This window comes from Malaclemys terrapin, chromosome 5 (assembly GCF_027887155.1).
Source record: "Malaclemys terrapin pileata isolate rMalTer1 chromosome 5, rMalTer1.hap1, whole genome shotgun sequence".
NCBI classification, from domain to species: Eukaryota; Metazoa; Chordata; order Testudines; family Emydidae; genus Malaclemys; species Malaclemys terrapin.
The window spans coordinates 7,071,073-7,096,376 of record NC_071509.1 but is presented as its reverse complement, the minus strand read 5'-3'; the positions used below and the strand labels follow the sequence as shown (position 1 = coordinate 7,096,376).

The window sequence follows — 25,304 nt, the reverse complement described above, 5'->3', positions numbered from 1 at the left end:
TGTATAAACAGACATATTTGTTCTAGTATGATATTACTCGAGGGGTCGTACTGCACTATAGAGATCACTCAAAAAGAAAATTTGAGAAAGGCTGGTCTCCCCCTTGAATTCTGTATAGTAGAAAGTAAAAGCACACCGGGGCGAGGGGAGGGGGGAAGGGAGACCAGATTTCACAGTCCATGATGCCTTTTTCATAGCCGTGAATTTGGTAGGGCCCTAGACATTGACAAGCAAGTGTGCAAATACAATGCTTAACATTATATTACTCACCATCAAGAACTTCTTCAGGAAACCCAGTTTTCTCAAAGTCATTGTTATTCTGGTTATACAAACCAAAGAGAAGGTAGTTGGCCAGCTCCCTACAGCCTTCATTGTATCTGCTATCGATTCCTGAAAAAGAACAAACGTATGAGCAGCTACAGTATGAAGTGGCAGAGCTCCCTCTGGATTATTAACTTTGACTGGTCTTATTCTTGTGCATGTGATACCATGAATGGCAACAGCACTCTAATTGTTATGGTGACAGTTTAGTTTAAATCTAAATAGTAAAAGCTAGGCACAGACACTCACTAATACTAGAACTATACTCATCTAACAAGTGATGAGGGAAGAAAAAGGGAGAAATTATGTGGAAGCAGCCCTAGAGCAGACTAAACAAGAATTCTTCCAAGGTAATTTACGGATTTACACTTTCCCAAATATGGTTAAAGAATGTAGTAATCATAGCCAAACACTATACAATTAAGAATAGCAATCCTGTATAATCAAGGAGTCAAGGAATTATTTTGGCTACTGTCAAAACAGCATGACTACAGTTTTTAAGTCTGCAGTATCCACAACATATCTGGAGAACATTTTTTACTGGCACTTGCACAGAATTAAAAACTGTTGAAGTTACTATACTGTTCTTATGAGATAACACACGAAGTTGAAAACACCATCATATTCTGTTTTTCAGAAATAAGTTATGGTTCTCTGGACATCTGTTCTGGATCAGGATGCACCAGCTAATACACCTCTACCTCGATATAACGCTGTCCTCGGGAGCCCCCCCCAAAAAAAAATCTTACTGTGTTATAGGTGAAACCGCATTATATTGAACTTGCTCTGATCCACCAGAGTGCGCAGCCCCGCCCCCCGGAGCGCTGCTTTACCGTGTTGTATCCGAATTCGTATGATATTGGGTCACGTTATATCGAGGCAGCAGTGTATAAGTATTGTACAAAGCCTATATTCCTTCTGCAGAACTTGAAACTTTTGCTGCGGATAAGCATTACAGCAACTGAAATCTCTAATGTTACAACTGGATGCTGCTCAGCTGTGTGGAAGTTGGAAAAAGAGCAGACATCTTAGGGTACGTCTTCACTACCCGCCATTTCGGCGGGTAGCAATCGATTTATCCGGGATCGATATATCGTGTCTCGTTAAGACGCGATATATCGATCCCCAAACGCGCTCACTGTCGACTCCAGAACTCCACCAGAGCGAGTGGCGGTAGCGCAGTTGACGGGGGAGCCGCGGCCGTCAATCCCGCACCGTGTGGACCCGAGGTAATTCGATCCAAGATACTTCGACTTCAGCTACGCTATTCGCATAGCTGAAGTTGCGTATCTTGGATCAATTCCCCCGCACCCCCCCCCCCCCCCCCGGTGTAAACCAGCCCTTAGTCTTACAGGTAGAGCAAGAGTCAGGCTAACTCTAACAGCTAATAATGCGAAACTTCCAAGCAGGGCCTGGGCGAGTTGAAAAGAACTGTAAGAGATGCTGTTTTTCGACCTTGTGTTAGATAAGAATGGAACAGAGACTGTAGCAGAAATTGCTGAGGAAAGTAAGGTATCAGGAAGGAATATGTATAAATAAAATGCAGTTGTTGATCATTACTGTGTGTAACAAAAGGTATAAATGCTTGCCTTAATTGTTTATCTTTTGGGAGACCTGCTGTTGTGCATTCTCCCCCTTGCAATATTGCTTGAGAATAAACTGCCTCTGACATGTTGCAACCAACCTCAGAGTGAGGACTCGTTTTTCTCCCACAGCTGTTTATAAGAGGTTAAAGCTAATGGTATATATCAAATGACATACAGTAGCAGACGTAGAATATTACCAATTTCTGAAATTAATAAATTATAGGACTCTCAGAAAGTTGCAAATGCAGTAGGTTGTGGTCGGAAGCTTTAAAAAGCACGACATACACAAGGTGGATGAAATAACATCTTTGATTAAACCAATTTCTGTTGGTGAAAGACAAGTTTTCGAGCTACACAGACCTCTTCTTCAGGTCAGATTATTTAACAAAAGGGATAAAACGGGGTAGTCAATTTTATTTTTTGTTTAAGGTCCAAATTTCTTGGCCAAGCTAGAGTCAAGGTCCAGACTCCAAAGGAAAAAAAAAAAATAATGATAAGTAAATAAAGATTTCAGGGGCCATTCAAAAGCATCTGATGGCCCGGATTTGGCGTGCGGTCCGCCTACTGACTACCCGTGAGGTAAACACATTTTGCAGGGAAAACGTTTAAAGATTAAGTGAGCAACTAATACCGCTGCAGTCATAGGATAAAGGTGGTTAAAGATTGTTGTCATAAGTCATTGGATGGAAGAAAAGGGCTCACCGTGACTGGTTTGATGAAAATGAGGAGGAAATCACAATACTAGCAGAAGTGTTGTAAGCAAGACATGAGAAGTAGTTCTTCCACTCTACACCATTCTGATTAGGCCTCAACTGGACTATTATGTCCAGTTCTGGGTGCCACATTTCAGGAAGGATATGGACAAATTGGAGAGAGTCCACAGAAGAGCATCAAAAATGATTAAAGGTCTAGAAAACATTACCTATGAGGGAAGATTGAAAAAAAATTGGGTTTGTTTAGTCTGGAAAAGAGAAGACAGAGGGGACATGATAACAGTTTTCAAACAAGTAAAAGATTGTTACAAGGAGGAAGAAGAAAATTTGTTTCTCAACCTCTGAGGATAGGACAAGCAGCAGTGGACTTAAGTTGCAGCAAGGGAGGCTTAGATTGGACATTAGGAAAAACTTCCCGTCAGGATAGTTAAGCACTGGAATAAATTGCCTAGGGAGGTTGTAGAATCTCCATCATTGGAGATTTTTAAGAGCAAGTTAGACAAACATCTGTCAGGAATGGTCTAGATAACTAGTCCTGCAATGAGTGCAGGTGACTGGACTAAAGGACCTCTCGAGGTCCCCTCCCATTCTATGATTCTACTCTTGAAAGGAAAAAAAAATGAGGCTTTCCAAATATGGCAAAATTATATTCAGTCCACCTCAGAAATAGAGATTTAAACATCTGCAAAGCAAGGCACAAAGACAACTACGCTTGATACAAGATAAATGGTGGGAGAAGGTAGCAGAAGACACTCAAATGTACGCAGAAACAAAATGAAACAAAAGTTCTTTGATTCCTTGAAGCTAGTCTATGGACGTTCAAAGGTGGGCACAGGTTCACTCAGGATGACTGATGGCAGGAGAGTCAAAGACAAACAGGGCATGGAACAGAGATAGGTTGAACATTTCAGCCAACTACTGAACAGTCCATCCTCAATTGAAAGAAGTGCTATTAATCAGATACCTCAAAATCCGATTCAGCACCACACTGATTTACCACCCTCACTTGAAGGAACAGAAAAGGCAATCAGTTCGATGAGCACAGGGAAGTCCTCGGGCAGAGATGGAATATACTCCAGAAGATCCTTACTGACATCTGGAACAGTGAAGAAATGCCACAAGACTTCAAAGATGCCACAATTATTCCTATATTTAAAAATAAAGGCAGCAAAATGGTCTGTGATAATTACTGTGGGATCTCTCTCCTATCTGTCACTGGAAAAATCTTTGCTCGTGTCCTCCTGAACCGACCAACTTCATCTGTCTCAGAAGCCAATCTACCGGAGATTCAGTGCGGATTCAGACCTGGTCGTAGCACCAAAGACATGACTTTCAGTATCAGGCAAATACAAGAAAAATGTATCGAACAAAACATGAATCTGTTCAGTGTTTTCAACAATCTAACAAGTATTTGATACAGTCAATAGAGAAGGATTATGGATGATCCTCAGCAAACTTGGTTGCCCACCAAAACTTGTAAAGATCATGTTTATTTCCATGAGGGGATGCAAGGTTAGGTACTTTTTAATGGAGATCTCACTGACTCCTTTCCCATTCAAATGGAGTCAAACAAAGCTGTGTCCTTGCCCCTGTACTATTCAACCTTTTCTTCTTCACCCAAGTTCTCAACTATGCTCCAGATGGGCTCAACAGAGGTATATACATCAGATACAGACACGACGGCTCAGTTTTCAATCTTACAAGGCTTAAAGCAAAAACAAAACTAACTAAACTACTACTAAGAGAGGCAATCTTTGCGGATGATTGGGCCCTCCTAGCACACACAGAGGGCGATCTCCAATACATTGTAGATCACTTCGCTGAAGCATCAAAATTGTTTGGCCTCACTATCAGCCTGGAGAAAACGGTGGTGTTGAGCCAATCATCTTCACCGCTCTCTGCCATATCCCCTAGCATATCCATTAGTGGACTTCAACTAAAGCAAGTTGACAGTTTTATCTATCTTGGCAGCTATATCTCCCACGATGGATCTCTTGACAAAGAGATCACCAACAGGATACAGAAAGCTTCACTGTTACAGCAGTGTCTGGGGCCACTTTGAGTTGGTGTGTCATGGTCTGTGGGAAGGCTGCTTCTGATGAGGAGTTTGGCAAGGGTGGAGGGTTGTTTGAAAGCCAGAAGAGGGAGCTCGGGAAAAATTTATTTCAGGATATTGTCCCCATCAAGTGTGGATTGTAACTGTTTGGTGATATCCTGTATGAGGTCCAGTGTGGGGCGATAGGCGACAACTTGGGGCAGTTGGAGCTTTTTCCCCCCTATGTTGAAGCAGGTTTTTTCAGTGTATTTGGGTGGCCCATTCCATGATGTGATCTACTTCTCTAGTGGAGCACCCTTGTTTGGTGAAGGCAGCGTTAAGTGTGTTAGGGACACTAGTTGCAAACAAAAGTATTTTAATCGCTTTATTTCTTCCCTATGATTTGTCTGTCCATACATCTGCCCCTGTAGCATACATATATTTCATCAAAGTTTAAGTTAAGAAAATACTGAAGTTGCACAGCTAAGTACTCAAAAGTCAGAAAGTGACAAAATTAAGATTGTGTATACAACTATAACCCTAGCCCCTCCTACAGCTTTGGATACACGTGTAGCATCTTGTCTATATACATCCACACATAACTAATAGCAGAAAACGTATTCTACTTCACTCCTCGTTCTCCTACTTAAAAAGTGATGAACTATTTTTACTTAAACATTCCAAAAATTAAAAATTCATCGTTGTGCTGAGATCAAACCTGGAAAATATTGACTAAAAAGGTAAAAGCTTTGGAATGTTTTAAGTAACTGAGCACACAGGACTTAGAATAGGAACCACTAAGTAATCTCAACTATAACTTTCTAGCACTCCAGCTATAGTTCTCAGAATGCATTTAAGTATATCTATCATATAGATACTAGTTGGTAAGATAAATAGTTAATGAAAATCACAGGTACTAGAAAATGATTATGGGAACTTGACACCATAATGAGCAAGAACTCTTCTTGACAGAAGGTAACATTCCATCTAGCAACGTTGTTACAGGAGTAGAAAAGTGAGTTTCCCCGTTACCTCCGATTTAAAAATAAATAACATTAATATCTTTATTTTTTTCAAAAAAGGAATTGTAAGCAAAGAAATCTATGCTGATTTGGTAGTAAGTCTGAGAATTTCACCACAGTGAAGTCAGATTCCAAAGATAACATTATGGTGGGGAATTTTAACACTTCCCTTGAGCATTCACAGTAGGGTCTTTCATTACTAGATCATTCTACACTTGCAATATTAAAGAACTGCACTTTTCAGAACCAGAGATGCCTGTAACATTCTGTATTACTACACACAGTAAAACATTGTATGGTCACATAACACAAGCCACATTGTCATTCCCACGTGCATGAGCGTTCTGAATGTACTGACTTTCCCAAGATTAAAGCCTCAGGATTCATATTGCATTTTTTTTTCATACTATATTCATTGCTGTTCTCCCCAACTCCCACATCAGAAGGACTCCAAAGTTGAGCCAGGTCCCCACCCAATTCCAGAGAGTTGGCATAAAGGGCCATGAGGGTCCTGCCCCAATATCCCAATGCTAGATTACATCAGAAATGCCAGAGATTCTTAGCTTTATCAAAGGTATTTGTTCCCTTATGATGCAACCCTCCACATGAAGTCCAAGATCTAAGATGGGGGTTAAGAGACAAGATAGGACATTTTTTTTTTTTTTTTTAAATAGAGTGCTGGGTGGGCAGAATTAATAGATGAGCAAGATAAAAAAAATTAAATCTACATATGAATCTGATCCAATAACAGCCACAAATCTGCACAACCACCACCACAATTTATATTTGCAAGTCACAAATACCAAGTTTACCATGTTCTTCATTTGCCTCTCAAATGATATCCAAGTCCACTTTCTCTGCAACTGTGTTGAAATAGCGTGTTTGTGATCACCAGGTTGTGACTCGGGCAGAAATTTAGTAGCCTCTCTCCTTTTTAGTTTTCTTCCCAGAGACCACAGATGCCGTCGTCTCCAGGCCAATATCCACCTAATCATATTTTTGCATTAACATCTTTCACCACCCCAACTTATATTGTCTTTAAACTACTTGTATATCTTTCTAGAGGTCATTATAAAATTCATAAATTACTTCCTTGGGCACTACTGAGGTCAGCACATATACTTGTATTATTGTAATTGCACTTCATTTGATTCTGAATCTGACCTTCAACATATGAGGAAATATCAGATTAAACAGCATAAGAGCCTGGCTTGACTTCAACTTTAGCACCCATGTGACTCTGTCCTGACGTCCACCTTCTTCCCTTCCTGATGTCAATATCCCGTGTTCATTGTGGTAGAATTCTCCTTTGCCTTCCTTTCTCGTTTCACATAAACCAAAGATTTCCACTCATCTTTTCAATTCGTACATCATTACCACATGCTCCAGCTTCATATAATGTACTTATGTTCTGTGTTCCATATTCCAATAAATGTTTTATCCTTCTAGTTCATCATGTAATTCTCTATTCCGTGTACTGTGTTTGTTTTGATCACATACTTTTCACCCCCAACTCAGTTTCTGAGAGGAAAATACGGTCCTTGTTTGTCCAGGTGATAACTAAGTGGCATGTTTTTGGGTTTTTTTCCCAGTCTTTGTTCAGTTTCTATGGTCCAGTATTCGCCAAGTGTTCAACTAAGACTCCTTACATACTGGATAACAGATCTAATGTTAGTGCTGGCATCAAAGAGGCTGAAATGACCAAAAGAGTGTAGAGAACAAAGATCTATGACATGGACAAGCTAAAAGAGCCAAATATCAGGAAAGAATATGAAGAAGCCATGTGCAAAAACATCAGATCTCTGGTGAAAAAAAAAAGAAATGAATGCTGAAGAGACACGGACCAGTGTATAAAAATGGGATTGTGACTAGAGTGGATGAATAAATGTTGGGCTAAAAGGCCAAAAGGAAGAAACCAAGGTGGATACCAACGAAGGGCACTGCAGATGAGTGACAAATGTAGGAAGATGATGCCCAGTAAGTTCTTGGAAAGTATAGGGGGACAAGTTTTTGTTTCAGAAAGTGGAGGAAATAACCAGAGGGACATTCGTTTTAGACTTGATTCTGACCATTACAGAGGAATTGGTTGCAAATCTGAAGGTGGAAGGCAATTTGGGTGAAAGCGATCATGAAACAATAGATTTTGTGGTTCTAAGGAAAGGAAGGAGCAAGCAACAGAATAAGGACAATGAACATCAAAAAAGCAAGCTTTAACAAATTCAGAGAACTGGTAAGAGATTTTCTTCCCATGGGACCATACCTAAGGGAAAAGGAAGTTCAGGAGAGCGGTCAGTTTCTCTTAGAGACAATATTAAATCCACAACTGCCAACTATTCAGACACAAAGGAAAGACAGAAAGAACAATAAGAGGCCAATATGACTCCATCAGGAGCTCTTTAATGACCTGAAATTCAATAACGGAATCCTGAAAGTGGAGAAACAGATAAATTACTAAGGAGGAGTACAAAAGAATAACACTAGCAAGTAGGAATAAAATCAGAAAGGATACAGTGCAAAATGGCACCAGATGTATAAGGCAATCAGAAAGGGTTCTATAAATAAAGGAGAACAAGAAAAAGATGAAGGAAAGTCTAGGTGCGCTACTTAATGGGGAAGGAGAGCTAGTAACAGTTGACATCACGGAGTCTGAGGGGTTTAATGCCTATTTTGTTTCCATCTTCACTAAAAAGGTTAATGGTGACTAGATACTCAACAATTAATATTAACAAGGGAACACAAGCCAAAATAGGGAAAGAATAGTTAAGACTATTTAGATGAGTTAGATACATTCAAGTCAACAAGGCCTGATGAAATTCATCCTTGGGTACTTAGGGAACTAGCTAAAATAATCTCAGAACCATTAGCAATTATCTTTGAGAATGCATGGAGGACGGGTGAGGTCCAAAGAACTGCAGAAGGGCAAACGGTATCTATCTTTAAAAAGTATCAGAGGGGGAGCCGTGTTAGTCTGAATCTGTAAAAAGCAACAGAGGGTCCTGTGGCACCTTTGAGACTAACAGAAGTATTGGGAGCATAAGCTTTCGTGGGTAAGAACCTCACTTCTTCAGATGCAAGTGAACTTCAGACTTATAGTTCTGAAGAAGTGAGGTTCTTACCCACGAAAGCTTATGCTCCCAATACTTGTGTTAGTCTCAAAGGTGCCACAGGACCCTCTGTTATCTTTAAAAAGGGGAACAAAGGGGATGCAGGGAATTACAGACAAGTCAGACTAACTTTGATGTTGGAAAGATATGGAACAAATTATTTAACATTTTGTAAGCCCCTACTGGCTTACAAATAATAGTATATGGCTATGTCAAGAACAAACCATGCCAAACCAACCTAATTTCCTTCTTTGACAGGATTACTGGCCTGGGGGTTGGGGGAGAAAGAGAAGTAAACAGGATATATATTGATTTGAATAAAGCTTTTGACGCAGTCCCAAAAGACTTTCTCATAAGCAACCTAGGGAAATGTGGGTGGGCGTACAACTGGTTGAAAGACTGTACTCAAAGAGCAGTTATCAATGGTTCACTGTCAAACAAATAGGTTTCATCTAGTGGGTTCCCACAGGAGATCAGTCCTGAGTCTGGTACTATTCAATATACACCTCTACCTCAATAGAACGCTGTCCTCTGGAGCCAAAAAAAATCTTACCGCGTTATAGGTGAAACCGTGTTATATCGAACTTGCTTTGATCCACCGGAGTGCGCAGCCCAACCCCGCCCCCCCGGAGCACTGCTTTACCACATTATAGCCAAATTCATGTTATATCGGATCGCGTTATATCGAGGTAGAGGTGTATTCATTAATGATGTGTAATGGCGTGGAGAGTATGCTTATAAAATGTGAAGGATGATACCAAGCTGAGGGGAGTTACTAGCACCTTCAAGGGCAAGGTTAGAATTCAAACCAGCCTTGACAAATTATTGAACTTCATCTTGTTGACGTCAGACCAATTCTCCAAAGGCAAGTGAAAAGTACTTCACTTAGGAAATGTACTTCAAAAAATCAAATGTACAACTCCAAAATGGGGAACAACTGGCTAGATGTTAGTACTGATGAAAAAAATTAGAGCATTATAATGGATCACAAATTGAATACAAGTCAACAGTATGATGAAGTTGCAAAAAAACAGGCTACTATTCTGGGGTGTATTAACAGGTGTGTCATATGTATGACATGGGAAGTAATTGTCCACTCTACACAGCAGTGGTGAAGCCTCAGTTGAGTACTTAGTTCAATTCTGAGCACCATATTTTAAGCATAATGTGGTCAAATTGAAGAGAATCCAGAAGAGAGCAACAAAACTTATAAAAAGGTTTAGAAAACCTCAATTATGAGGACAGGTTAAAAAGAACTGGGCATGGTAGCCTTGAGAAAAGATGACTATGGGGAACCTGGTAACAGTCTTCATCTACATTAAAGGCTGTTATACAGACGACAGTGATCAATTGTTCTCCATGTCCACTGAAGGTAGGACAAGAAGTAATGGGCGTCATCTGCAGCCAGGGACTGCAAGATTGAAAGAACTAACTATAAGGGTAATTAAACTCTGGGATAGTCTTCCAAAGGAGGTTGTGAAATCACCATCATTGGAGGTTTTTAAGAATAGGTTGGGCACCTATCACTTGTTTACTTAGTCCTGCCTCAGCACAGGAGACAATTTATATATATTTATGTGAGCATAAGCTTTCATGGCCCATGCTCAAATAAATTTGTTAGTCTCTAAGGTGCCACAAATACTCCTGTTCTTTGTGCTAGAAATGTTTCTACTTTGTACCCGAAAAACAAATTGAGTTTGTTGATAGTATGTTGCAGTATTTCTCTTGTGTAATCTGAAGAGAAGGTTGGGATAGAACTTTTAAAGAGGGATATGTTTTCTTGGAAGTTGTGCATCTTCTCAGAAATTCTCTCCGTCAGGAAGGAGTTGGCAATATCCAAAGAGGGTGAACTCCAGCTCCAGGAAAGTTACCCCAAATCTTGTATGGGGCAGTGGAATATTAGCAAGTGGCTCTTGGGAACTTCTTCCAGCACAGCAGTGATTTAGGTGCATAGTTCTTATTTACAGTAACCGTCTTCATTTTCTGATGATGCTCTGAAATGAGCCTCACAGGGACCAATTGGCATAACAGCAGTAATAAACAAGATATTATTTATATACAACAGTAATGCCCAGAGGCGCCAGTCATGACCAGGACCCCCATTGGGCTAGATCATGTATTAAAACCTGGTCCTTAGCCCCTCCCTCCCAGTTTACAATTTGAAGCCCCCTGTCATACAGAGTGTGCACAATTGTATGCTCAATGGAACTACGTAAATCTATCTTATCCCTCAATTTTGCAAAGAAGTGTTTTATGAAGAGTTGGGATAAAGGGATACAATTTGTGTGTGTGTGTGTGTGTGTATATATACACACACACACTGTAAATATATATATATATTATATATACATATACACACACACACACATATACACACACACACACACACACACACACAAATTGTAAACTCATAAAATTCATCATTTCTGAAAAGATGCACAACTTCCAAGAAAGCTTATCCCTCTTTAAAAGTTCTATCCCAACCTTCTCTTCAGATTACACAAGAGAAATACTGCAATATACTATCAACAAACTCAATTTGTTTTCCGGGTACAAAGCAGAAACATCTCTAGCACAAAGAACAGGAGTACTTCTGGCACCTTAGAGACTAACAAATGTATATGAGCATGGGCCACGAAAGCTTATGCTCACATAAATTTGTTCGTCTCTACGGTGCCACAAGTACTCCTGTTCTTTTTGCAGATACAGACTAACAGGGCTGCTACTCTGATCTCTAGCACAGTGCATTGTAATATAAAAGTTTGTTATCTCTTTCCTTGGTGATGACTTGAGAAAATAACTTTAAAAAAATATTACAAATTAGATCAATGGTTCACAACCAGAGGTCTGTGTCCCCCTGCGCATATACAGAAGTCTCCCGGGGGTATGTTAACTTGTATAACTAGGCAATACCTAGATAACAGGCTACATAAAAAGCATTAGCAAAGTCAATATATACTAAAATTTCATACAAACGACTTGTTTATACTGCTCTATTTAACATGTACCAAAGTGCCCTTCCGTATGTTCCTTGTGACAGTATCCAGGTCAAAGATAAACAAGATAAGGATTTAATACTGATCCCTGATGCACTCCCACCTTTGCAGACAGTTCGTCTGCTTCACCAGTAGACATTCTAATTATTGAGGTTACACTTATATATGTGGCTTGAAGCGGCACAAAGTTTTGGTACCATTTTCTCCCTCATATCCCACTAGATGACTTCTCTTGAAACTCTATCAAAGCCTTTTTCCAGATCAATGAACACCACACAAGCAGCACATCACTGACTTAAATCCACACATTGCTCTGTAAATGAACCCTTTACCTTTCTGCAGCATTGTCAAGCAGCAGGACTTAAATTACTAGAGGAGTAAAGTTTACCCATCTAGCTAAAAATATACAACATTCATTCTAATTAATATGCTCTTGATTGAACTTTCCCAATAAATTGTTACCTAATTCTTCGGCTTTAGACTGCATGATTAAACATTAGCTCACAAGTATTACACTACAATCCCTGAGTCACCAAAAAGCAGCCGCTGAGGTCTGACAGAATTTATCTACAGATAGCCTCACAAAACATTTGGCATGTGGAAGGCTTCTGAGAAAAACAGTCACCAAAATATCTAGCATTAAGATCTTAAAAATGAATAGTACAGAAGATCTAGCATGAAGAAAGAAAAGCATTAAAGACACTACAAGTCTACCCTTTCTAAACCTGGTGTAGATTTTCATTACAACCGATGAAGGAAATGTCTGTAACATTTATTACCACTGGAAACACTAATAAAATTTATGGAAACCACGACCGCATACATAAAAATAGTGACACTGTAGAGTAATGCTTGTGTCTACAAGTTAAGTGTTCACAGCCACCTCAAGTTCTTAAAAGGTTAATAGGTTAGCTGAAGTATTTATCAGTGTAAACATGATTATACATAATACTTAAATGTTAGAGGAACAAGGAGGAAATTCTTGATGTAGTACTCTTAAAATCCAAGCTTGTCATAAATTTGTACTGGCAGTTTTTTAATTAAAATAAAGAAAATAACCTACCGATTTCTTACAGATGAGAACGTTCACATAACAAACTAGCTATGTATAACATTTAATTAGAACCTAATGAATCAAAGTTTCCCCAGTTAAAATTGTATAGGATCTGGTTACAGTTAACATCTGGATGTGCTAATAGACGCCAAATCTATTAAGGCAACTATGTGGCTTCTGACATAAATCAGAAATTCAAGCTTTCACACAGGTTGTTAGCATACAATTCAGTCGCTGCCGACAAATCTACATATATTAGCAATAACCAAATGAGAGCTCAGCACAACAATATTCAAGAAAACAAGTTTCAGAGTAGCAGCCGTGTTAGTCTGTATCCGCAAAAAGAAGAACAGGAGTACTTGTGGCACCTTAGAGACGAACAAATTTATTAGAGCATAAGCTTTCGTGGACTACAGCCCACTTCTTCGGATGCATATAGAATGGAACATATATTGAGGAGATATATATACACACATACAGAGAGCATAAACAGGTGGGAGTTGTCTCACCAACTTTTCTCTTAATTAATTGGCCTCTCAGAGTCGAAGAAGTGGGCTGTTGTCCACGAAAGCTTATGCTCTAATAAATTTGTTCGTCTCTAAGGTGCCACAAGTACTCCTGTTCTTCTTTTTTCAAGAAAACAAGGACATCCAGGTTCCGTTCAGAGCTGCATCAGAATCTAAACTGGTCATTAATAATAGACACATGACTGCACTAGAAACAAGACAGTATAACGGTGTAATAGTCCCATAATAAGCCTACAACACAAAAGCCCCTTTACACCTCTGGCTAAGCATCCCCTGAGGGATGATGACCAGGCTGCTGTATTTGGCTCCAACTGCTGAACCCCCTGGGTCTGAGTAGTGACTGGTTACTGTTAGCTTTAGGTCACACCTCAGGGCAGACCCCATGTCTGACATGCCTCTTCACAGAGAGGATCCCACAATCCAGACCTTTAGACTGTGGACCTAATGTCTCAGCTCTCCAGAGTCCCTTGTTAGCTACTGCACGCTCTCAGAGTAAGATTCATGCACATAGGCCTTCTTTATTTGTAACCCATTTCTGTGACTACTGTATCCTATTGACTAATGCATACTTTGTTTTGAGAAGGCCGAACAGTTTCTCTGCATAGGTTTTCTGGTTACAAAGCACTCAAGAGAGGCAGAGAACCAAGCCAAACCGGCCCTGCTAAAGGAGACACAATGAAATGGGCACTGAAGTAGACTTGGTCCCTAGGCGAGTGCCAGAGTCACAGAACTCCCTTGAGTAAAATGAAGGTCCAGGGCCTATCAAAAGGAAGGGTGCAATCATGATACTAGATAGTACAAGGCATAGCATGTTCTGTGATCCGTGATACACTTAAAGAAAAATATGGGTATCACCACAGTGTCTTGGAATTCAAATCCCAGATGGTAGAAATCCAATCTTTTCTCTCCCTCCTCCTCTCCCACTCATCCAAAACCAAAATAGAAGAATCAGAATCTCACATAGTTAAGATTAATTGCTATCTGAGCAGAGCTAATGCACAACAATGGTAACCCATGGCAACAATGCTAACTGATAAGACTTGCAAAAATCCTCCTCAATTTTCCAGCTGCTGTTTGGTGTCATCATGGCAATGTGGTATCCAAGCAGATTCCATCTAAATAAATGGCTATAAAGTAGAGAAGCATAAGACAAAAAACAAAAAAACACACATTAGCAGGAAGAGGAAAAGTGAACTGGAAATGGAGAAAAATAAAAGAAAAAGAGTGTTACCAGCACAATTTTGGAGTATACCTGCTTCCATTTGAAAAGAAAAATACCCACATCCAACAAGAGCTGTAGCCAGAGGTCAACTATAGTTAAATGCACCTTACCAAGTGTAAGTTTACCACCCCCACCAGCAGACTCCATTGTCTCCACTACATTTCTACCAAAGTCTTCAGACATATATTCATCATCTCTTGCCTTGACTATTATATCCCCTTCTGTGGCCCAGCTGTCCAGATTCCAGCATGTACAAAAATCACACTGCCTCCCTTCTTTCTTACAAGGAGAGAGGAGTGCAACCACTGCGCTTATCTCGGCTCAGATGGCCCAATTGGCTCTGCCTACCTATTTTGAAATCCAGTTCAGGATAGCGCTCCTTGTGTGTAAGACCTTCCATTTCTTTCCCCAGCACTTGCTGTAGCTTACCTTGCACCTACGCTCACTAAACCCCCTCATCCAGGGCTGGCTTCCTTTTTGTCTCTCCACACAGTCTCATCTCTTTTGGAGCAAGAGCCTTCTCTTCTACATCTCTTATCACCAGGAACAAGCATCTGAAATATCACCTAGTAAAACATCTTTTTCTATTTGCCCCTATACTGTGTCTTCTCTCCCCCTCTGCCATTATTTTTATTTAGCTTTGTAGTTTGCAAATTTGCAAAGCTATACAAAAGAAAATTTCATTATACTGAAACTTATTCACAATGGTATAGACAACAGTACAGTGATTTCAGATATGCAGTAGAGGAAAATAATTCCTCCTACTGTAGGAATTACTGGGTCAAATCTTGTGGCATGTGTTAAGAATGTGGTCAAACTAGACCATACCAGTTTTTACTGCCCTTGTAGCTGTGAACCTAGGTAAAGTTTTCAAAATACATGCTGTACAGTTAAATGTGTGTCCTCAAAAAACAGCTCAACCTAAAGGTGAATTGCAAGTAAATTGGTTTGTTTTAAGTTAAGATCCTAAAAGAAGAAATTACAGTCATTTTAAAAATGTAATTTGTGATCAACTAAAATTAGCTAAACCCCTATTATCACTTCTAAGCTGTCAAGAAATCTGAGCTGCAACTTCTGAGAGAACCAGGCAGTATTACAACTTCCAGAAAAAACATTATTAGAACAGGAGATTAAACATGTACCTGTTCATTCACATCTGTTTATGGTAGTTGTGATGTCACTCACTGCTTGCAAAGAACCCAGCACCTCTACCATTCAAATATCTCTGCATCTTAAAGATGCATGTTTTTAAAAATTCAGCTTTAAATATATTTTTAACTGCCACTGAACCCTTCACCACCCACCCTTCTTTTGGAATCTTGCAAAGAAGTTTTTAACTTTAGCACAAATCTGTAGTTCACACTGATGCAATATCTTTCCGAGAAGGGAGAATGTGTCAATTTATATTATGATACTTTATGCCTAAGTAAGTATCTGAACAGGAAAAGATTTATAATATAGGTCTCTAAGAAACAGAACACAAGATCCAGTGGCTGAAAAAGAAAAATTCAGATTAAAAATAAGGTGCAATTTTTTAACCATGGGGTTAATAACTTAAGGTACTGGAGGATTCTCTATCACTTGAAGAGTATTTAAATCAAGACTGGATGTCTTTCTGAAAGATATGGTCTAGCGCAACCAAATTTATGGCCTTGATGCAGGGTGAAATTCTATGACCTGTGTTGTGCAGGTCAAACTAGACGATAATAATGGTCCCTTCTGTGACCCCAAAACAAATTATGATGTTTGAGCTTCATATTAACCAACAATAAATGCCACAATTTTCCATACTAGAAATAATTATGCCTGGTATGCTGATTTTCTGTATGGTTTGAAATATTTCACATCAAGATTCCCTTACTCTGCCCGACAGTGAACAAAGTCAACTCCAGAATGAGACAAACATTACTTGCTGCTTCTAGCAACAGGCATAGCATTTCTTTAAAGCTGCTTCTCTCCTTCTTGCCTTCCCTTCGAAAGTAAGGACAGCAGCAGGAGTTCAAATTGAAAGCAACAGATGTCAAGGAATACTATGGTGCAAATGGAAGGCTGCTGTGTCAGTTATATCGTTTAAAAACAATCTTTCATTTTTGTCTCTGATGCTAGTCTAAATTGGGTGAAGTATTTTTATTTTTTACTGCATCACTGAAATGCAAAATGTTGTTGAATTTAAAAATTACAATACTGGCACAGTCGCTCATCTTGGAGAAATTCCTTTAGCAAGTGGGAAAAAAGTTGTTTCATCTTGAGCCAAAACTCAAAAGATTTCTTCAACTATTATAATGAATACCGATGTTCTACATATGGAAGAAATCCAGAATGTTACCTAATCCACCTTCTGCCAAGGCAGAATTATTAGCTCCTGTACATTTATTAGTTTTCTATCCAGTCTAGTTTTCAAAGTGCCAACTGATCAATGGTCTTCCACCAGTTTCCCTGGCAGACTATTCCACAGCAAGCACACTGTCAGCAAGCTTTCCATTATATCCATTTCTCAATTTAATCCCAGTATGCTGAGTTTTAGCCTCTCTTGGGATAAACTACATAATTCCTCTCCTCTTCAAATATTTGTATATTGCCATTTCCTCTCCTTTGTCATTGCTTAGCCAAGTTTTATACAAAATTTTTACCTCACAGTCATGCCCTCCAGCTACCCCAATCATTGTTCGTGGAATTCCCTCCAATTTGTCAATATCTTGCTAGTAATTAGGTACTTACAACTGCAACATTACAGGCAGGACAGGCATATAGAATGGGGCTATTACCTTCCTGTAAAAATGATGCTTGTGTGTACACAGCTCTGTTTTATATTAATTGTTTTGGTGCCATAAGACATTGCAAACTCATATCTAGTTTATGTGCTACTGTCACCATGAAATAATCACTGCTTCGCCGGTTTCTCAGAGGTTGCTTGTCACTGAATCTGTATTTTAAATCATTTACCCTTAAAGGAAAAAAAAATCCATTGATTTGGGGAAGGTAGCAGATATCCTTTTCCGTCTAAGTTTGTCAGCACAGTAAGGAATTTAGAAAAGATACCAAAATGGAAAAATGTGAACTATTATTTCTATCTATGATGCATCTCATTTTGTAGTTTTCAGCCCATGGTTCTAAACTTTACATCCTGCCATATTTCTCTATCCACAATTGTTTTCATGGCTTTTAACGGTCTAGTCTGTGCATTTCTTTAACATGTTTACTCACTTTAACAGTTCAGAAAACTAACCTAAAATGCAGAGGATTCCATCAGGTTGAGATTTGCTGCTCTGGGTTAGGATGCTTTGGATTTGTCGAAGACGGCTGCAACTGCAAGAGAAAGAGAGCCAATCCTTAGAGACAGTGCTTAAAAGGACTCAAGATTGGGCTGACCAATCATATATATATTTATAAAATTCAACATGGATCCCCTTGTGATGGTGTACCCCATAAGGCTTTATGGAAATATGCTTATGAATCTATATATGACATAACTGGAATACGTTTTATGCTACATATGCCATGTAACATCTCTCTGTAAAGGTTGTGATCTACTGAACCTATTTATCCTATTTGTATGCATGTGTTGTTGTATTTGAAGTTATGAATATTGGCTGTGTACTTGCTTGATTTCTAAATAGCCTTAGTAAAGCATTTGGTCAGCTTCTTGAGAAAGGAATGTGCAAATTAAGTGTCCAATCAAGAAACACTTAAAGGACAATGAATCTTGGAAGGCTCCAATCCACATAAGAAGTCTATCTGAGGACGTTTAGGATAGCATGTAAACAACGGCTGCTGCCTGTGAAAACTGAGTCATGCGTGGACATGTGACTTGCCCAGGTGACTCCAAAACTCCCTCTTGGAGCTGGACTTTGCATAGGAGGGAGGACAGGGTCTCCACCCACAAGAGAAAGTCTATTTAAACCCCGGGAGACCCCTCCATTTTGTCTTCAGCTGGCTAAAGAGAAAGCCTCTCCACCCCCCAAGGATACCTGAAAGAAACTGGAACAAAGGACAGTAACTACAGCGGGTGTGAGTGATTGCTGGACCCAGACTAGAAGGAGACTAGTCTGTAAAAGGAAGCTTACTGGAACACCTTTGAGGGTGAGATTTTATATGTATTCAGTTTCATTACTGTATTAGACAGACTTGCGTGTTCTATTTTGTTTTGCTTGATAATTCACTTTGTTCTCTCTGTTACTATTTGGAACCACTTAAATCCTATGTTCTGTATTTAATAAAATCACTTTGTACTTATTATTGAACCCAGAGTATGTATTAATACCTGGGAGGGCAAACAGCTGTGCATCTCTCTCTATCAGTGTTATAGAGGATGGACAATTTATACTTTACCCTGTATAAGCTTTATATAGGGTAAAACAGATTTATTTGGGGTTTGGACCCCATTGGGAGTTGGGCATCTGAGTGTTAAAGACAGGAACACTTCTCAAGTTGCTTTCAGTTAAGTCTGCAGCTTTGGGGCACCCTGGGTCTGTGTTGCAGCAGACTGGTGTGTCTGGCTCAGCAAGACAGGGTGCTGGAGTCCCAAGCTGGCAGGGAAAGCAGGGGCAGTAGTAGTCTTGGCACATCAGTTGGCAGTTCCCAAGGGGGAGTTCTGTGATCCAACCCGTCACACCCCTCATTTCTTTTAAGTTTAAAGCTCTATTATATCAAACAAAATAAAAAGTCAACTGCGGTCCCCATAATTTTATTTCTATGGTTTTTTACACATACTCATTGTTATAGGGTTGTTTTGTTGAAATAGATTTGAGTTTCAAAATGTCAAAGGGATGATTATAAAGAAAGGTAACGGGAAAAGGAGAATAAAAGCTATTGATGACACTCCTGACAAGGTCTTCTGATTTTTACACGTTTAGATACTGTAGCTAATTTATTCCCCACGGCAAAAATTCTTTCACTCCTTGTTCAGGCAAAATTCACATTTAACTTTAGTAAGTTCTTCCTTTTAAAAAGAGTTGGCAACAATACAAGGAACTGAAATTAAGTATTAGCTGCAATATAGATTTTTAGAGTCAAAAGGATTATAGACGGAAACACCATCAGAAATCAAGAACACAGTCACAAATACAGTTTATTTCTCAATGTTCAAGTGACAATAAATGCCTTCAATAAAAGGAAAACTTAATATTAAACAAAAAGCAGTATCTGCCTCCTCTTATTTACTTCTATAGCACTACTATTCATGTAGCAACTACTCATTAAAGCAGAGGTGGACACAATACTCCAGTTGAGGCCTAACACTGATAAGCTCCAGCATCTCAGCATTGCTCCAAGCAGGGGACCACTTGCTCTGTGAAGCAGGCATTGTCACCTGGCCAGATAAGTGAGCACTTGCCAAGAAAACTGGAAGGGGAGTTTCAAAGTTCCTGGGGCTTTACAGGGGGAGGAGTGGATGTCTGTTTACCTGGCATCAGAGCAGGAGAGCTGCTGGCCAGAGTGGTCACCTAGGCATTGTGGGATATCCTCCGGAGGCTAAAAGCTGTGTAAACTGGTAGAACGCGTCTTCACTCGCACATTGCCGCAAAAGCATCACTGGTAAGAGCTGTATGCCTCTCGTGGAGGTGGTTTTCTTTTTGCGGTGAAACTGAGTTTTACCGCAAAGAGTCATTGGCAAGTGTAGATGCTCCTGTGGTTTTTGCGCAAAAAGGGGACTTTTTCCACTTTAAATGGCAAGTGTAGACCTGCCCTCCATGTCTGTGTAGACTCTGCACTGCTGGCTGGCTGCTCAATTTCAGGGCAGGAGCTATGAAACTGACAAGAAAGCGGGGAGTTAGAGCGCAGCTGCCCCTCACTGGGGCCAGAAGCCTGGGTAGCCCTCCCTGGGTGGAGCCAGTGTGTCTTGTCAATTTCATGGCTGGGAGCCCCAGGGGGGAGGGGGAGGGGCCCTCTCGACTCCCTGTTCCCAGCTGGAAGCAGGGTGAAAGACGTCCAGGGCTTCTTGGCCCTGCTGCCCCACTCTGGGCCAGGTTGTCTTGTCTTGCTGGAGGAGGGGACCTCAGAAATTGTAGCTGTGAACTCTCACAGGTTACTTAAGAGTTGTTGAATATTAATAGATTCCATTTCTCTCAAAAGGAGACTCAAAATCACTTTACCTTCAAATGCTCAACTTCTGTTCTCTTGAATCTTGTAATATCATAATGTAACTAGTTCTCCAGTTACCAGAATATTCCAGGCCAAACTAAACTGGAATTTCTCATTAAAAAACACACTTCAGAAGAAAACCTTTCAGGCATTCATTACATCATAATGATGCATGCGGGATTGAACCTGGGGCCTCTGGAACTTAGTGCATGAGCCTCTACCGCATGAGCTAAAAGCCAACTGGCTGTTAGCTAAGGCTGTAGAGCAGACTCATTTAACTCTCTTTCTAAGTGGTCTCGGTGCCACTAGATGGGACAGAACACCACACCCAGAAGGTGTGCGGGTTACACAAAGACCAGGGTAAAGCAAAGTTTACGCGGTTACTCAGTGAGAGCATTGCACAGAATGATGGACTAGCCAAGGTATGGTTTTTTTTGTTTGTTAAACAGATGTCTTAATCATTATTTTGTAGTGCACTGACTCAATAGTTTTCTCTTAAATTCCCAACACGGAATCCAAAACCGAAGAAACGGATTGAAAATTTCCCAATACTTTTTCAATTAAATTTCTTTATTCAGTGTGTACTTGAGATGGAATCCTCATTTTTCCACCTACTAACCAATTTATTACCATACAAAGTTCAACATCAACAAAAAGTTTCATTCAATAACCCCAAAATATAGGAAATAAAATTATAGTTCAGATTATACATGAATTGTTTGTGCCAAGTTCACTACATAACCTTCAGCAGATCAAGTTTTCTTTACCTCATTTGAGAAATAAAAGTTACCTTTACCTAAGTGTTCTCCAAAGTATTTAGATACCTAATAGGTTTGTGAAAAACCAGCTCTTGCAAAAAAAAACCACACCACACACTGTCATTCCATTTTTGAGCTTCAATTTTATTCAAGTATTTACACACAAACCCACATTTGAAAGTTTTGATATTGGAAATGTTACGCTCTTATGTCTATCTCTGAATGAAAACTTTTTTCTAAAACGTTAAAAGTAATTTAATGAGAATACCAAAGCTCTTGTAATGTCTACTACAGAACAAGTTATAGATCTATTGAGACATTGGTGATTGGAGAAAGGGCTATTGCTACTGACCAGAATCACCAGAAGACAACTGAATTGAGAATGGTCAGCTTTTCAGAATATCTGCTCACCTCTCCAGACATCTCTGCATCAGTTAAGCATTTTGGGGCACATTTGGATTGATTTAGTCTGACTGAAACTTGGCCTGAGCCATGTAGTTGAGCCGACCTAACCCCTGCTGTAGACAATGCCAGGTCAGCAGAAGAATTCTTCCGTTGATTTAGCTACCACCTCTTGGGGAGGTGAGGTAACTACAGCCCCTAGAGAACTCCTCCTCTCACTGTAATGAGTGTCTACACTCAAGTGCTACAACAGCACAGCTGCTGTGCTGCCAGTGCAGCGTTTCTAGTGAAGACATAGCCCAAGTAATAGGCAAGGTGCTGAAAAGGTCAAGAAGACTGGCAAACATTTGTCAATATCTAAAGGCATATGCAAGAGTGATAGGTTTGACAAGTTAGCAATTGTTATTACAACTACTACTGTGTTCTTGCAGTTTTCTTTACAGAAAAGCAAAATTTTAATTTTGGACAAATGTGTGTGGTTTTATGTATGAAGACTAAGCATACAATGTTAATGCCACAGTATTTTGTTTCATTTAATAAAGTCTTAATACCCCCCCACACCCCAGATTGTGGAAAAAACAGCCACCTTTCTTATTACTCTTAATTGCATCCTGTATTCCTACATCTAATTTATTCAGTGCACTACAGAGCGACTTCCTTTTCCTGTTGTTTCCCAGTGTGATATTACTGATGAAAGGGGCAGAAACAGAGTGCCATTAAAACGGATTCCCTGTTGAGGGCTGTAGACTAGTTTGCCATATGTCTGAGCCATAACCACAGCTGTGGTAAGTGGGTAAACGATATTATTCAGCAGATGTAACGGATGTAGTTCCACTGCTGTACTGAAGTGTTGCTTTGCGTATGCTTTGTTTCACATTGGCAAACGTTACGCTCCTCCCACAGAAATGCCTGAAACTGCCTAACACATGGTGAAGTTTAATTTCATAGATGTCAGTGAACCAAAGAAACCGAAAGACCCACAGCACAATTATTCAAAATCTACAAGCAACTAAAAGATGTCTCTTCAGGAGCTTAAACAGATATTTGCTGTCTGTCTGGGAATAAGAGGTTTGCCAAATGACATTTCCTGCTCTCTCACTGCACTACAACCATTTTTTAAAATTGAGTCCAAAGGGCTCTCCTATTGTTTTTACAACAAAGGTCACTCCTCAGCAGTTGCCAACAAAATGTATCCTGGCCTGCTGTTATTGCCATTGTAGCCATAGGCCTGACTCAAATATAAATAGCCAATTATGTTAAATCTGTTGGCAATTTTGCAATACTGACAAAATGTTCACTTGGGAATAAAACATGAAAAATAAACTCATTTTCAGACAGAATAGCAAGTAGTAGTGGTCTGGATATATACCCCTGTTCTAACCTCAAACAATGGCAGTTTCAAACTCAGCAGTGAGGATAAAAATTGATGATTTTTATATGGATTCTTGTTTAAGTTTTTTATGTATACACACATTTATTTTTAAAAATAAACCTATTTAAAATGTAAAGATATGACAACATTTATATGAAGGCCTAAACTTCTTATAAAATGTAAAGTCATGTAAATTAAACAACAAAAATATTCAATAAGTACATGATGGCCGCTGAAATTTTAAAGAAAGTCAAACCAGTAAACTGGAATTCCCTAAACACCTGGAATCAGAATTTGTTGATGTACCCAGTCAGTTTTTGGACAGCAATAGCCACTTCTGCAGTGCCAAGAGAATATTTTCCTCATTTCAGTTTATTCAAATTAGTTCAGTTCAAAGACTAGTTCAAAGTTGACAAATTGATTGGGGTTGAAAAAGCAGGAAAGCATGTTTTCTTTTTCCAGTGTATGAATAAAAACTAGGGTGAGAGGACGAGATCTACTAGTTCTAAAAACTTGAAGGTGACAGTGATCAGAAATTCACTATCTCCCTCCTTGGTTTAAAAAGGGAGTTAGTTTTAAATGCAAAAAGCATATTTTGATTTAAAAAATTCATATATATCCAGAACATTTAAGGCAATTTTATCTAACTAATTAAAAACAATTCTAAAATTATACTTGTGTATTTTTCACTGCATTCCAATTTCCATTCAAATGCAGCTTGACACAAATCATAAGTAAAAAATTAATCTGATAAATAAGAAACGCATCATTCAACATTTTCTAACATAGTAAAACATGCAAAGACCTTAATAAATCTATGTTAAGCTATAATTGCTTAAATAAATAGTCTATCTTCCTGGTTAGGAAAACACACCAAGTTTTCTGTAAAGCTATATTTACTTGCAAATCAACAGGTTTTAATGGTTACCAATCAATGAGAATTAACCTTTAAGAAAAATACTAAAAAAGTACAAATGTAAACAAGATTAAAATCAATTAGGTAATTCATTTTGATTTAAATCAATAAACCCTGGGACTCAGTAATCAAAGTTTTTGGTTTTCAGAGTTACAAGGGTCTGACCACGAAAGAGCCAAATACCCTCAAAACTCACCAACTTCAACAGGAATTGTAGGTATTCAGCTTCTCTCAGGCTCATGCCGCAACTTTGTGAGTCCCTTGGCCCCCGCCGCTTCCCGCAGCTCCCACTGGCCTGGAGCAGTGAACCGCAGCCACTGGGAGCTGCGATCGGCCGAACCTGCGGACGCAGCAGGTAAACAAACCCACCCGGCCCGCCTGGGGCATTCCGGGCACAAGCGGCAGAACAAGTTTGGAAACCACTGTTTTAGAGGACCACATTTCATTCTTTTTTTGCTTTTTGTGTTCATGAGATTTAAGTCTGTTAGATTCATATTTTCCTCTCACTTTGTAATATTTGCTACTCCAGCTCTGTCTATACCACCTATTTCAAGTGTTTAATGAAGTTTTGAACCAAAAAAAAAAGTTGCTTGGGGCTCCCTCGGCAATTTAGCACATCTGAACACCACTACTGTTCTAAGAGTAAATACACCAGCACTCATGTCAGAATTCTGTTTTACAATAGACCTATAGGGTTGGAAGGGCCTACCTCAGAAAGACATCTAGCCCAGTAGCTCTCAACCGTGGTTACTACAAAGTCTTCCAGGGGGTATGTCAACTCATCTAGATCAGAATTTCTCAACATGGAGGTTGTGGGGCCCCGGGGGGAGGAGGGGGTCACAGGATGGGTTTAGAAGCGTCACAAGTGCAGAGCTGGCATTAAGAGGGTGGTAAGCAGGGCAACTACCTGGGCCCCAGACTACAGGGGGCCCCATGAAGTGGGCAGTGGGGCTCGGGCCTCAGTCTCCTGAAAGGGGTACAGTAGTCTGGAAAGGTTGAGAACCACTGATTTAGCCCATCCTCCCATGCTGAGGCTACGTTTGTGTACTTGCATTTACACTAGATAGCTTTGCTTCCGTAATTCACCACCGGAGCAGCAGCTGTAACCATTGAATCTGGAGCACAAACAGAGCTCAGGCCTGGCTTTCCCATTTAGATATGTGGTAAAATTCTTTTGAGCCCTGTCTACACCACAGCT

At 39.7% G+C, this 25,304-nt stretch overlaps 1 protein-coding gene across 2 annotated transcripts in view; it reads right to left on the bottom strand.

Annotated features, from left to right (window-relative positions):
- The window catches only part of DNAAF9 (dynein axonemal assembly factor 9), a 134,085-nt gene that overhangs the window by 101,250 nt on the left and 7,531 nt on the right, over positions 1 to 25,304 (bottom strand). For both annotated transcript variants that reach the window (XM_054028949.1, XM_054028950.1), the window contains exons 2-3: positions 17,807 to 17,886; positions 271 to 390 (exon numbers count right to left, since the gene is read on the bottom strand). In XM_054028949.1, the coding sequence (XP_053884924.1) occupies positions 271 to 390; positions 17,807 to 17,886 (200 nt within the window). The remainder of the gene's footprint in view (positions 1 to 270; positions 391 to 17,806; positions 17,887 to 25,304) is intronic.